This window comes from Phaethon aethereus (assembly GCF_964289735.1).
Source record: "Phaethon aethereus genome assembly, chromosome: 11".
Classification (NCBI taxonomy): domain Eukaryota; kingdom Metazoa; phylum Chordata; class Aves; order Phaethontiformes; family Phaethontidae; genus Phaethon; species Phaethon aethereus.
Genome location: NC_138587.1, coordinates 11202303 through 11215686, shown reverse-complemented (window position 1 = coordinate 11215686; position 13384 = coordinate 11202303). Strand labels below are relative to the sequence as shown.

Sequence of the window (13384 nt, the reverse complement as noted above, 5' to 3'; positions counted from 1 at the left end):
GGGACGCACAGGCAGGGTACAGCACGCCCGGGCGTGGCCGCCGCACCGCGTCCCGCAGCCGCTGCCTGTTCCCCGGGACCCGCCTGGGCACCGTGCCCACGCCGTGGGATAGGGGCAGGCCTGGTGCCCGAGCCACAGGGCCGGCCTGGTGCCCGAGCCACAGGGCCGCTCTGGTCCCCGTGGGGCCCCGAACTCTCCCGTCCGTGGGTCGGTGCGGGAGCGGGAAGGCCCCACCCCGGGGCGGTCGCCGGCGCCGCGCTAGGACCCGGGTGTCCGGGATCGGAGCAGGAAGCGGGAGCCGCCGGCGGCGGTGGGGCCCGTGGAGCCGGGAGCGGGGCCGTCGAGAGTGGACGGCGTGGGGCCGGGGCGCCCCACGGCCCCGGCCCCGCCATGCACGCGGTGGGGTGGCTGCTGCTGCCGGTGCTGGTGCTGGCGGCAGGGACGGCGGGCGGGCGCGGTGGCCCCCGCGACACCCTGGCCTGCTCCCAGGTGGGTCGGCGTCGCCAGCACGCGGGGGCACCGGGCACCCTGGCAGCGCCACCGGCCTCATCCCCGCCTCCCCCCAGGGCCTCGCCTGCCGCCTCCTGGGTAAGTGCCACCGCCACAGCCCCCAGCCCACCCGGGTCGTGGGACCCCGCACGCATGGCCTCCCTCCGTCTCCCCCCCAGACTCCGATGTGGTGTGCGGGACAGAGCCGCCGTGGCCCGGCCGCGGGCTGGCCCTGGCTCGGCTGCGGCTGGAGCCAGCACTGCGCTGCACTGGGCCTGCGGCTTGCTCGCCTTGCCTGTCGGTGCGCCTGCGCCTGGCCCTGCCACCCAGCACCGGTGAGCCCCACCGCCCCACACCGTCAGGCATCCCTAGGGCGGAGGACCCCGATGAGGAGGGACAGTGGTCACCGGTGGATGGGGCTGCCTCGTCCCAGCCCAACGTCACTGGGCTGCTGTTGCTCTCCGGGAACGCGTACACCTCCTCCCGCTGCGTGGCCATGGAGGTCCAGGCACCCCTGGCCTCCACGCTGCCCGGCCGGCCCCTGGTACGTAGGTGTGGGGCACCAGGGATGAGCGTCCCTGGGCACTGCAGTGCATGGGGATGTGGGTGCTGGCACCATCGCATCTCCATGGCAGAGTGGTCCTGTTCCCCGTGCCCTGGGGAGGCAGGTGCCAGCAGTGCCAGTGTCTTCCCTCAGCACGGTGGTGGTTTTCCTGCCCAGGGCTGGGTGACCTTCCGGTGCTTCGAGGCGCCGCTGGGCTCCGAGCTCCACGTCACGGCATACAGCAATTCGCAGGGTCGCCGGAGGCTGAGCCAGTGGCAGCGGCTGCCAGGTGAGGCCCTGGTGTGCCCTGCCGTGGCGGCCCCTGTCCCCCCTGCCCACTGACCCCCTGTCCCCGCAGACTGCTCGTGGCCTGCAGCACAGGCTGCCGTCCCCCAGTGCCAAGGTAGGTGCTGGCTTCCACCACCCATGGCAGCGCTGGGACCCCCCCCTACCTTGGCGCACGTCCTCTGGGGAGCTCTGGGTGGTGGGTGCTGGGGGAGAGGGTGACCCCCGGGGTGCCGTGCCCTGCGCTGGTGCGCCAGGCAGGTGGTGCCAGGTGCCAAGTGCCCTGAGCTGCCCCCGGCGCAGTGCCCAGGCTGCAGATCTCCCCGGGGCCGAAGGAGGTGGTCGTGGAATTGCAGGGGGCCGTGGCAGGGCACAGCTACACCCTCTGGCTCTACCACAACAAGACCCATGCCGCTGGTGGGTCGGGGCGTGCAGTGACCACAGTGAGTATGAACCCACTCCCCACCCTCACCAGGCTCCGGCCACTGCCCCCCCCCCCCCCGCCCCGAGGAGCTGTGTCTGTGTTACAGGCAGGGTGCTGGGAGAGGGTCCCCTGGGGTCGGGTCCCCCTGGGCTGGGTGACCCCGCTGGGAGTCAGTTTGCCACGGGGTGACCCACATCTGGTTGCTGGTGGCAGAACGGCCCCATGAACTACAGCCTGCCGGCCGACGAGGTGCTGCCCTGCCTCTGCCTGCAGGTGGGTGCCTGGCTGGGCACTGTGGCGGTGGCAGGGCTGCCACCAAAGCAGAGGGGCTCCGGGCACTGTGTGACACCCTCCAGTATCCCAAGGGGGCCAGCCAGGTCACAATCACAGCCTGGGCACCCCAAATCTTTTTGTTCCTCTCTCTCTCCTCCCTCCAGGTCTGGCCAGAGACCCAGGACCCCCCGCGGGCCACCCTGTGCCCCTTCTCCCATGGTACCCATGCTGCAGGGCCGGGGCAGGCTGGGACATGATGGGGCCAAGACACAGGGGGACCTGAGTGGACACCGCCCAGGGGTGACACCCCTCTCCCGGTGCTGCCACAGATGCCAAGGCCTGGGAACGGCTGTGGATGCGCAGCCAGCTGGTCCTGCATGCTGTGGGGCGGGCACTGACCTGCTCCCTCTTGGCCCCCTGTGACCTCCCAGCTGAGCTGGTGCCCTGCTGGCAGCCGGAGCCTGCCGGGCCCTGCCAAGCCCTGCCTGGTCTGCAGCAGCCTGCCGTGGGGCAGGTGAGTGTGGCTCTGTGGGGTGCTGGGGGCAGAGGGGGGATGTGGGTGGCAATGATAGAGCATCCCTCCTGCCCACAGGGACCCCAAGAGTTTGGGGGGCTGTGGCCACACCCCAACCTCTGTGTGCAGGTAGGACATCCCCCTGCCCCATGGCTGCCCCAAGGGTAGCCCCAGGCATTGCTAACCTGCTCTCTGGGGCAGGTGTGGAGTGGCGGGCAGGTCCGGCTGACCCAGTGCCTGCGGGACCGTGAGTACTGCTGGGGTTGGAAGGGCAGGGGCAACCTGGGGGTCAGGCTGGGGGGTGAGTGCCCTCTGGCCTCTCCTCGCCACCCCCAGCCCCCTGGCACATCCCCAGGAGCGCTGCCCGGACGCACTGATGACCTTCTGCTGCTGGCGCGTGGGGGGAACACGTCGCTGTGCGCCCTGCAGCAGGGTGCCTGCACCCCCCTTGCCGACTTCACCAGCATGGTAAGGGGCAGGGACCCCCCCGTGGCGGTGGTACCGGTGGTGGTACCAGCAGCACAGCCAGCTCACCCCCTGCTGCCGTTGCAGGGAGCTGGGCGCCCTGGACTGCTGGAGCAGGAGCTGCGACGGGATGTGGCGGCGGGGCAGTGCAGGCAGGTCAGTGTGGGCAGCCAGTGGGCAGCGGACATGGATCAGGCAGCGTGTGACATGTCCCCATCCCTGTAGATCTGGCACCCTGAGAATGGCACCGAGGTCATGCTCTGGGCCTGTCCCATGCACAAGTGTGAGTGTCACCAGCCATGCTGGGGGAGAGGGGGGCTGGTGTGGGGCCGAGGGAGGGCACCCACCCTGTGGAGCCAGTGGGCAGGTGCTGGGGATCCTTGGTGGGCACCAGGGACCCTTGGCAGGTGCTGACCCCCCGCCCTGCAGACCTGCGTGCCCGCTGGGCACTGGCGTGGATGGGGGTGCTGCTGGGGGCTGCCAGCCTCTTGCTCCTGCTCCTACTGAAAAAGGAGGATGTGAAAGGTGAGTGGTACCTGCCTGGGGGCCATGCCAGGCCTGGGCCCCCCCCGGCACCCTTGCCTACCACCTCTCCTCCCTGCAGGCTGGCTGAAGTCCCTGAGGGCTGACTACGGCTCTGAGGGTGAGCATGGGGCAAGCTTGGGATCTGGGGGAGGGAGGCAGGGATGTCTATCCTCTTCCCCCATGGGTCAGGGGGCAGAGCATGGTGGGTTCCCCATCAGGGTGGTCCTTGCTGTTTCCCACCGTGGCTGTCCCTTAGGGTGGGTAGGGGGACAGAACAGGGGATGGATCACCCGTTGGGGTGGTCCCAGCCTGCTATCCCCTGTGGCTACCCCATAGATCATGTGTGGGGTGCCCAGGCAGGGTTCAGGCACTGATGGTATCCCACAGGCCCGCTGCAAGGCCGGCGGGCGCTATTGGTGCATGCAGCAGAGCCGGCAGCAGAGCGGGCGACATGCGCCTTGATGGCAGCCCTGCGCCCGCTGGGGCTGGTGGTAGCGGCAGCACCGGGAGGCAGCAGCGGGGTAGCAGCATGGGGGCCACTGCCATGGCTGCATGCCCAGCACCAGCTGGCCCTGCGTAACGGTGACACCGTCATCCTTCTCCTCTCCCCGGCAGCTGTGGCTGCCGCACACCAGTGGGACACTGGGGCCAGGGCCGTGCTGGGGCCCAGGGCTGCTGAAAGCATCTCCAGGCCCCAACATGGCCCTGGCCCCGATGATGTCCCCACCGCAGCACCCTGCGAATCATTCGCAGCGGCTCTGTCCTGTGCCGTGCCGGCGCTGGCAGCAGGCAACGGGCACTATGTGGTGGCCCGGCTTGAGGCCTTGGTGCCGGCGGTGCCACTGGCGCTGCAGGCAGCCCCTGCCTTTGCGCTGCCCAGCGAGACGGGGAGTTTCCTACGGGCGCTGGTGGGACCGGGTCGGCAGGGGGGCTGGTGGCCAGAGCCGTATGTGGCGGCAGTGGCCGAAGGGCTGCGGCGGGCGCTGGGGGAATAAAGTGGTGATGGTGCCTTGGCCGAGCGTGAGTCCATGGTGGGTTGGGGTGGGGAGGGACTGGGATGGGATGGGTGAGGGGTGATGGGGTGGTAAGGGGGGAGGTTGAGGGCAGGAGGGGAGGTCTGGGCTGGTTGTGGGGTGAAGGGGAACTGGGCTGGTTTGGTTGAAGGGTGGATGGGGAACTGGACCAGTTTGGGGGGGTGAGGGGATGCTGGACCAGTTCACAGGGGGAAGAGGAGGAACTGGGCCAGTTCCAGGCGGGATGGGGGGGAACTGGGCCAGTTTCGCTGGAGGGGGAGGATGACCTAGAGCAGTTCGGCTGGGAGGGGTGATGAGGAGCGGCCCAGAGCCTGTCCAAGCCAGGCAGGAGCCGCCCCCGCTCCGTGCGGGGTCACCGACCCAGCCCATCCAGGCGCCGGGCACGCTTGACGGCGGCCCCTTTAAGGCGGGGCGGGGCCCGGCGGACGGAGCGGGTTGGCTGGGAGCGGGGGGGCGGTGGAACCGGGAGCGCGGCCATTGGCGGGGGCGGCGGGCGCTGAGTCAGCGGGCGCGGCCCGTGCGGGGCGGAGGATGGGGCCGCGGCGGCGCCTGGCGGCCGCGCTGCTGCCGGCCCGGCGGGGGGGGGCCCTGTTGGGGGCCGCCCTCCTCGGGGGGGTCCTGCTGGCGGCCGCCCGCGCCCACCCGGACCCGGACCCGGACCCGGACCGGCCCCGGGACGGGGCCGGGGCCGAGCCCTGCCGAGCATGCCGCGGCCTCGCCGACAGCTTTAGCAGGGTGCGGGACGGGTGGGCCGTGGCGTGGGGGGGGACACGACACGGAGGGGTGACGGAACCTGGCGGGATGTGGGGTGATCACAGCCCCTGCTGCGCGGGGGAGCCGGGGGCGAGGGAGGCAGTGGCGTGGGGGCCCCACAGGTGACAGAGGTCGGGGACGTGGACCTGGCGCAGGGTGACGCAGTTTGGAGGTGGCCGGTGAGCAGAGGCCAAAGGGGTCCTGGGTGGGGAGATGCGGCTGAGGGGCCCAGGGGGAACACAGGCGGTGGGGGGCAAGGAGGTGATGGAGGCCCGTAGGGGTGGGGGGTGCCTGCGGGGACATCGGGGGGGGGGCACTCCCCACGGCGACCCGAGGGATTGGATGGGGTCCTGGAGGGGACACAGCAGCTGGGCTCTGGGGAGGGCGAGGCACGGCCTGGGTGAGACCCTACGGGAAGTGGGTTATGGGGAGAGGCCCACACCTGTGCTGCCCCCCCTCCCCCCGTGTGTCCAGGGCATGGAACGGACGGAGCACGAGGGCTTCGGTGGGGGCAACACAGCCTGGGAGGAGGAGAAGCTGGCCAAGTACCAGCACAGGTGGGTGCCCCCCAGCCAGGGGGGACTTGGGGGGGGGCCAGCTGCCCTGGGGGGACACATCCCCACGCTGACTCCCCTGTCCCTGCAGCGAGACCCGTCTGCTGGAGGTGCTGGAGGGCGTCTGTGCCCCCTCGGACTTCGCCTGCCACCAGCTGCTGGAGCGGAGCGAGGAGCACGTGGAGCAGTGGTGGTTCCATGAGTGAGTCTGGGGACAGGGACACGGGAGGTCGGAGACATGGCAGGGGGCTGAGCACCATGTCCCCCCCTCCCCAGGCGGCAGCAGCACCCAGACTTCTTCCAATGGCTGTGCATGGACAGGCTGGCGCTCTGCTGCCCGGCCGGCACCTACGGCCCCGACTGCCGGCGTGAGTAGCTGTGGTGTGAGTGGGGTGCCGTGGGAGTGCTGACGGTGCTGCCCGGGCTGGAGGGGCCCCCCGGCACACTGCCCCCCACCCCGGCTGCCAGCCAGCTGGTCTCTCCCTGTGCAGCCTGCGCTGGTGGGCCCCAGCAGCCCTGCAACGGTAATGGGAGGTGTGATGGCGATGGCACGCGCCGTGGCACCGGCCTGTGCGTCTGCAGCCCGGGCTACGGTGGCCCTTTCTGCACCGAGTGTGGTGACGGCTACTATGAGGCCTTGCGGAACAAGAGCCATCTGGTATGTGCTGGTAGGTAGGGGTCTGGCCCGGCAGGGAGGGGGGCTGCATGACTGGGGGGCTGCCCTGCTGCTGCTGTGGCAGTGTGTGGGCAGCTCTCCTCTGCCTGCACCCATGCCCACTCTCCCCTGCCCGCAGAGTGCTTCTGGGCCTGTGGGCGCTGCACGGGGCCGGAGGACTCCAGCTGCCTTCGCTGCAAGAGGGGATGGGTGCTGCACGAGCACCGCTGCATCGGTGAGGGCTGTGGTGGGACCGGCAGGGCAGCAGGCGAGCTCGGGGCTGCGGGGGGCTGTGTCCCAGGAGCCGGGGCTCAGCAGGGCCATCCCCGCCTCTTCCTCAGACATCGACGAGTGCGGCACGGAGATGGCGCACTGCCGAGCCAACCAGTTCTGCGTCAACACGGAGGGCTCCTACGAGTGCCGAGGTTAGGCAGGAGTGTGTGGGGCTGTTTCTCTGTGGGTGGCTCCCCCCTGCTTGGGACCATCCCCCTGGCCCAGGCTGCCACAGGCTGGGCTGGGAGGGGGCTCCGGCAGTGACTCCAGCTCCTCTCCCCACGGCAGACTGCTCCACGGCCTGCATCGGCTGTATGGGCGCCGGGCCGGCTCGCTGCAAGAAATGCAACAAGGGCTACTGGCGGGATGGAGCCAAGTGCCTGGGTGAGTGCCTCCCATGGGCTGGGGCGCGGCTCTGCCCCTTCCCCATTGCCCGAGCCCTCTCCGAGCCTTGCCTCTCCCCACAGATGTGGACGAGTGTGCCAGCGCCGAGGAGCCAGTGTGCACGGGGGCGCAGGAGGTGTGTGAGAACACGGAGGGCGGCTACCGCTGCGTCTGCGCCCACGGCCACGTCCGCCAGGACGGGCACTGCGTGGAGGACAAGCCCCCCGGTACAGCCTGATGCAGTTGGGAGGGGGCATGGGCTGTGGGTAGGGGGTGTGGGCAGCAGCGGGGGGCTCTGCCTGCCTGGCCATGCTCCCCCACGAGCGCCATCCTTGCAGACGCCCCGGAGAAGGGCTTCTTCGACGACGTGACGGAGGACGAGGTGGTGGTGCTGCAGCAGATGTTCTTTGGTGTGATGATCTGCGCCCTCGCCACGTTGGCCGCCAAGGGCGACATGGTCTTCACCGCCATCTTCATTGGCGCTGTGGCCGCCATGGCTGGCTACTGGCTCTCCGACCGCAGCGACCGTGTCCTCGATGGCTTCATGAAGGGCAGATAGCTCTGGGGCTGCTGGGCATGGGCTGGGGGGGCAGGCTGAGCCTGGGGTGCAGGGTACCCCACCCAGCAGGGGCTGCCTGCCGAGGCTGGATCCTGCGCACGGTGCTGTACCCTGCATGCATCCCCCAGCCCCATCAGCACAGGGTCTCATCTCGCCCCTGCAGAACAAGCCGGGGGTGCCTGGTCCCCGGGGGGCTCCCACACAGCCCCCTCCTGCCGGCGTGGCAGTGCCGAGCAGTACAGCGCTGTGGGGGGGCACAGCATGCTGCCCCAGCCCCTGGTGCTCTGGAGGAGAGGCCCAGCACCATGGCAGCTGGGAGGGCATGGGAGCAGGTCGGGGTGTGCTCTGGCACCGCTGGGTGCCAAGGCGGTGGTGCTAGCAGGGCTCAGCCCTGCTGCCTGCCCCGCAAATGTCCCCCCGCTGGGCACTGTCCCCCTGTGAGACTGTTCCCTGTGGGGCATTGGGGGGCTAGGTCCCCCCCCTCTGCCCTGAGCTATGGGGCTGGGAGAGCCGCCCCTGCCTCCTCCCTGCATCCCTGGGCAGAGCCCATCTCTCCCCTCCCAGGCTGGGGGCGCCGGGGGCTCCCGCAGGGCGGGGGGTCAGGGGCTGATCCCGGGACGCTGTGTTGGTGGGGGGGCCCTGCCAGATGCATGAGCGTGGCTGTTGCGTTTGTGGTTTGTCTGTCGGGGTGTGCCCATCTGTCCGTGTGTCCATATCTCAGGAAATAAAGCTCTGCACACCCAGCCTGGCTGCATGGGGCAGGGGGGTGCGTGGGGGCAGGGGTGCTGCTGCCCACTGCTGCCTCCACATGCCAACGGGGCCACCTCCTCCCAACAGAAACTTTATTTCTCTGGTTTGGCACAAATAGAGGTGGCCTGGCCCGGCTCCCCGCTCCTGCTCCCCCAGGCCCCCACACTGGGCTTGTACCCCTGCACCCTCCGCCCCCAGTCTCTGCCCGGCCCCGTGTCTCCCCAACTCAGAGCTCGATGGTGTCGCTGGAGAGGCTGCGGGTGTCTGCCGCCTTGCCGAGGGCCGGGAAGCTGCGGGGGCCCTCGCGCTCCCAGCCAGGGGGCACGGTGGGCACCAGGAGGGGGGCCCGGCTGGGTGCCTCATCCAGGGGCAGGCTGTCGGGCGAGGACAGCCCGTGGCGCCAGGGGTTCCAGCTGATCTTCAGCGAGCTGCTCTCCAGTGAGCTGGCCGAGGCGGTGATGGTGACGGTGATGCTGCCGGGGGGCTGCCGGGGGCCAGGCAGCTCTGTCAGTGAGCTGCAGCGTGCCATGCGGCCCAGGCCGGGGGCCTCGGCGGGGGCTAGGGAGCTGTGCAGTGAGGTGCCAGAACCGCGGCGGGGCCGGTTGAAGAGGCTGTCACACAGGAGGTGCCGGCGGCAGAGAGCCTGGTCGATGCTGCGGCGCAGGTCGATGGGGGATGGTGGGCGGAAGACCAGCTCCCCCAGTGAAGGGGATGAGCCCTGCTCGAAGGCGGCACAGGAGCGGGCAGCCACCACATTGGGGCACTTGGGGCTGAGCCCCGGCATCCCGGTGGCGGCCGCCCAGGCCTCGTTGCTGTCTTTGAGCGCCCGTAGGGGCAGCTGCTCCGCCGGGTTGCGAATGAGGTTCTTGGAGATGTCGCTGGCAGCTGCCCGCTCTGGGCCGGTGCTGCCGGTGCTGCCGCTGGCCCAGTCGTAGCAGTTGTTGGGGTACTCGGGCGCATCAGCTTTGCGGCTGGCGCAGAAGTACTGCAGCGCTTTGGCCCAGCAGGAGTGGCCGGCGGGACTGCGCCGGTGGCAGTGGTGGCACGGCGGCTCAGTGGCAGCCGCCAGCAGTGCCAGGGCCGTGCCCAGCTCACCAACCCGCAGCCAGAGCTGTGCCGCCCAGCCGGGCCGGGAGAAGCGCCATGGGGGGCCCAGGACCTCCCGCAGCCACAGGGCGCTGTAGAGCTGCAGCCCACAGACGGGCAGCCCCGCCACTGCCGCGGCCACCAGTGCCCCAGCCCCCCGCCGCCGCCCGGGCCCACCGCCACCCCCCGGCCCTTCCCGGGGCACCCGCAGCACACGCCAGCACGCCCAGAGCCCCCCCAGCAGCAGCAGGGCCCCAGCCCCGCAGCCCAACGCCTGCAGCCCCAGCCCGGCGGTGGGGCCCAGACGAGGCGGGAGCAGGTCGGCGGCACCCAGCACTGTGGTCTGCAGCGTGGTGGCAGCCGCCAGTGCCGGCAGCCCCTGGAGCCGGGCTGGCAGCAGCTGGAGCTGGGCCAGGTGCTGGAGCCGCTGGAGCAGGAGGGCGAAGGCGCTGAGCAGCAGGGGGAAGGGGGCCGTGCTGAGCAGCAGCAGGACCCGCGGGGGCAGCCGGCCCTGCGCCCCATAGGGGTCCAGCAGCAGGAAGGTGGCCCGCAGCAGGCAGGCGGCCAGCAGCAGTCCAAGGGCCCCTAAAACACGGGGTGGGTTGGGGGGACGCAGGGCGGCCGCCCCTGCCAGCCCGGCCAGGCAGCCCAGTGCCAGCAGCAGGAAGATGGCGGCCGCCCCATAGATGTGGGCCTCCCAGGTGAAGCCCAGCTGGCGCCGCAGCTCGGCCCAGCGCAGCCCCGTCCCGTTGGCCCCTGGCGCCGGGGGGCGGCTGGGCTGTGGCTGTGGGGTGGGTGGATGCCGGGGGGTTGGCTGCGGTGTCACCCCTGCCTGCCGCCGCGTGGCTGAGGAGGCTGCAGTGCCGTGGGTGGGGGGCTGCATCCCTGGGGTGTCTGTGGACAGGAAGGAGGGGGACAGTTGTTGAGGAGTGGGGAGGGACCCCACATGCAGCTCAGTGACAGCCGGCCTCCACCTGCACCCCATGGCTGAGATGCATCAGCCGCCACACCCCGGCGCTGCCGGGGGGGATGCCCTTTGTCAACAAGGGCTGCGCCCACTGGCACCTCCCAAGGGTCTCCAGCAGGACCCACGGGCACGTCCCTGACCCCCTGGGGACGATCCCACTGGGCACTTAGCACTAATCTTAGGAGTAGATTAGGGCCATCGCTGGGCACAATCCTGATTGAAGGTGTCACTGTGTCCTGGCCAGTCAGCCCAAGATAGCTGCTACCCCCACCCCAGCCCTGATGCCCCAGGAGGGACTGACCGGATGGGCTCAGCTCTGGCCCCGCATCACCTGAGCGCCGGGTCCCAGGTGTCCCTGTGGTGGGATGTGCTGTTGGCCATGGGGCAGCCTTGGTGGCGTTCAGGGCGCTCACAGGGGCCACAGCGCCCCGGACCTGCTGCGGGGAGCCGACATCCTCCTCGGGCAGCAACCCTGCAAGAGAGTGCAGAGCTGGGCACTGGCACACAGCGGGGCTCAGGGGATTGAGGGGTCCCCCATGATGTGCCGTTTCCTACCTGTGCCGGGGGTGCCAGGGGAAGCCATGCTGGAGCCAGGTGGTGGCGTGGGGCCAGTGCCAAGGGCAGCCCCCAGGGTGGGCTGGGGTCCCTCCTGCGCCATCGGCCCTGAGTCTGTGTGAGCGGCTGCATCCCTGGGGCTGGCAGTGGCACGGCTGAGCAGAGCCCTCCGGGTACTGCGCTGGTGGGCCAGGAGCACCCGGGTCCAGGGCTCGGCCAGCCCCCAGGACAGGGCTGTGGTGGGCAGCTGTGCTGCAGAGCTGGGCAGAGCCAGGGAGGGGCTGGGGAGTCTCCCCAGGTCACCCTGTCTGCCCACCAGCCCTGCGGAGCCGTGGGGACCCTGGGCTGGCCCCGTGCCTGTGGGGTGGGAGATGGGGACAGTGCCCAGTGGGACCGGCTGGCTGCTAGCCAGAGTGAGTTGTGTGCCCCAAGGGAGACCCAGGGCCACTGTGGGTCCCCCTGCCGCTGGCCACCCCTCTGTGTGGGTGTCTGCTGTCCCCATCCCTGTCCCCACTGCCGGCATGGGTGTCAGGGTGATGGTGGACACAAATGGCTGACGGCTGGAGGTGCTGGCTGGCCCGGTGGCACTCTGCCCAGCTGGGGACAGGCCCTGCCCTGCCCAGGGTGGCCCTGGGGAGCCTGGCCCCATGTCCGTGGGCACCTCAGGGCCTGGTGTCCCCAGCGCAGAGCTGTGGGGCAGCCAGGTCCCCCCCCGGGGTCTGTCCTGGCCTTCGGCTTCATGGCCTCGCCACGCAATGATGTGCTCCTTCGCCATGGCCAGGGCATCGCCGACGTCCCTCCAGGCCCTGGTCCCAGCACCTGCCGTGGTGGTCTCTGTCCCCCGGGGTGCCCTGGTGTCATCCCTCGCCTGCACCAGTGGGGACCAGCGCACGGGACTGCTGCCCCACCACTGCTCGCTCCCGGGAGTCCCAGTGCCACTCGGCTCCCCTGACGCCTCCCAGGCAGGGGATGGTCCCAGCCACTGCTGCTGTCCCCAGGCAGGGCTGTGCAGGTGGTCCCTGCCCCGCTGCAGGGTCCCACCTGGGGACAGCCCCGCCGGCAACATCTCCCGGGTCCTGGCAGGGACCCCGCCAGCCAGGAGCAGTCCCCACGTGAGGAGCTGTGCCGCAGCCATGGTGAGCATCCAGCCGGCCCTGTGCCCTGCGGGGATGGGAGCCTTGGTGAGCCGGGGCAATCAGGCCACCGACTCGGCCGGCCCTGCCCGGGATGGCCCTGGGCCCTGTTCCCAGCTGTCTCCGTCCCCGGTGGGTCATGGCTGTCCCTGAATCCCAGCTGGCCCTATGCCTGCTGTGCCCCCCCTGCTGTCCCCACCGCCAGTGGCCCCATTCCCAGCCTTCCCCTTCCCGGCGTCCCCGGTGCTGGCGGTCCCTGGTGCTTAGTGGTCCCTACCCCAAGCATCCCCGGTGTCCCCTCCCCGGTGTCCTCCCCTGGTGTCCTCCCCAGTGCCCCTCCCGGTGTTCCCGCTGCCGGCGGCCCCGCTCCGGCGCGCACCGTTCACCTTGGCGCGTCCCCGGCTGCATCCCAGCAGGGATGCCCGGTTCGGCGCGGGGATGCCCGGTTCCGCGCGCCCCGCCGCCGCCGCACACGCGGCTCAGCCCCGCCGAGCCGGGCCTGGGGCTGCCCGGCTGCGGCGGCGGCCCCGCGGTGCGGGTGCAGGAGCCGGCGGGGCTGCGCGGCGGGGCCGGTACACCGGCCGCATCCCGCAGACTCCGCCTGGAGCGCGCCGGGCCGGCCTCGCCGCTCGATGCTCGGTACCCGGTGCCCGGGCCGCGGTGGCGCCAGCCCCCTCCCGCCGCAGCCCGGGAGGCCCCGGTGCCGCTGCCGGCCGCAGCCCCCCCGCTGACCTGCCGGTGCCGGTGCCGTTGCCGGGGCGGGCCGGGCTCTGCGGTGGAGCGGGCGGTGGCGGCGGCGGCGGCAGCCGGTCACGCGCCGCCCCGAGCCGCGAGCACCCGCGCGGGAACCCGCGCGGCGCCGGGAGGGGCGCGCGGGGCGCCCGGGAGCGGCTGGGGCCGCCGTGCGGGGCCGGGGCAGGGGGCAGGGCCGGGGCAGGGCGGGTCGGTCTAGTGGGTCCTCGGTGGAGCTCAACTGCGGTGGGCTCCCTTGGGACAGGTCCCCCGTGGGGCGGGTCCCACGGGGCGTGGCCTCGTGGGGCACCGGGGCAGGTCCCCACGGGGCAGGAGAGCAGAGGGGATGCTGCCTGTGGGGCAGGCAGGCCCCAGCGCTGGGCTCTCACCGAGTCCGGTCCCACGGCAGCTATGGGGCAGGCGGGGTGGG

At 71.4% G+C, this 13384-nt stretch overlaps 3 protein-coding genes across 3 annotated transcripts; 2 read left to right on the top strand and 1 right to left on the bottom strand.

Annotated features, from left to right (window-relative positions):
- Positions 1-390: 390 nt before the first annotated feature.
- On the top strand, positions 391-4666 carry IL17RC (interleukin 17 receptor C; the record flags this gene model as incomplete). The annotated part of the gene is made up of 15 exons (XM_082004585.1): positions 391-489; positions 567-588; positions 669-1033; positions 1211-1322; positions 1392-1436; positions 1622-1761; positions 1956-2015; positions 2180-2234; positions 2345-2529; positions 2608-2658; positions 2731-3150; positions 3220-3277; positions 3424-3519; positions 3599-3637; positions 3907-4666. The coding sequence occupies 15 exons, from the start codon at positions 391-393 to the stop codon at positions 4512-4514; spliced, it is 2355 nt and encodes a 784-aa protein (XP_081860711.1). The 3' UTR covers positions 4515-4666.
- A 418-nt stretch (positions 4667-5084) lies between these two features.
- CRELD1 (cysteine rich with EGF like domains 1) lies at positions 5085-7731 on the top strand (the record flags this gene model as incomplete). The annotated part of the gene is made up of 10 exons (XM_082004681.1): positions 5085-5288; positions 5781-5863; positions 5952-6062; positions 6137-6228; positions 6352-6528; positions 6655-6750; positions 6857-6940; positions 7077-7172; positions 7256-7399; positions 7511-7731. 10 exons carry the CDS (start codon positions 5085-5087, stop codon positions 7729-7731), a joined length of 1308 nt encoding a protein of 435 aa, XP_081860807.1.
- A 658-nt stretch (positions 7732-8389) lies between these two features.
- PRRT3 (proline rich transmembrane protein 3) lies at positions 8390-12224 on the bottom strand (the record flags this gene model as incomplete). Its single annotated transcript, XM_082004669.1, has 3 exons — positions 8390-10461; positions 10866-11006; positions 11090-12224. The coding sequence occupies 3 exons, from the start codon at positions 12222-12224 to the stop codon at positions 8708-8710; spliced, it is 3030 nt and encodes a 1009-aa protein (XP_081860795.1). The 3' UTR covers positions 8390-8707.
- Positions 12225-13384: the final 1160 nt, after the last annotated feature.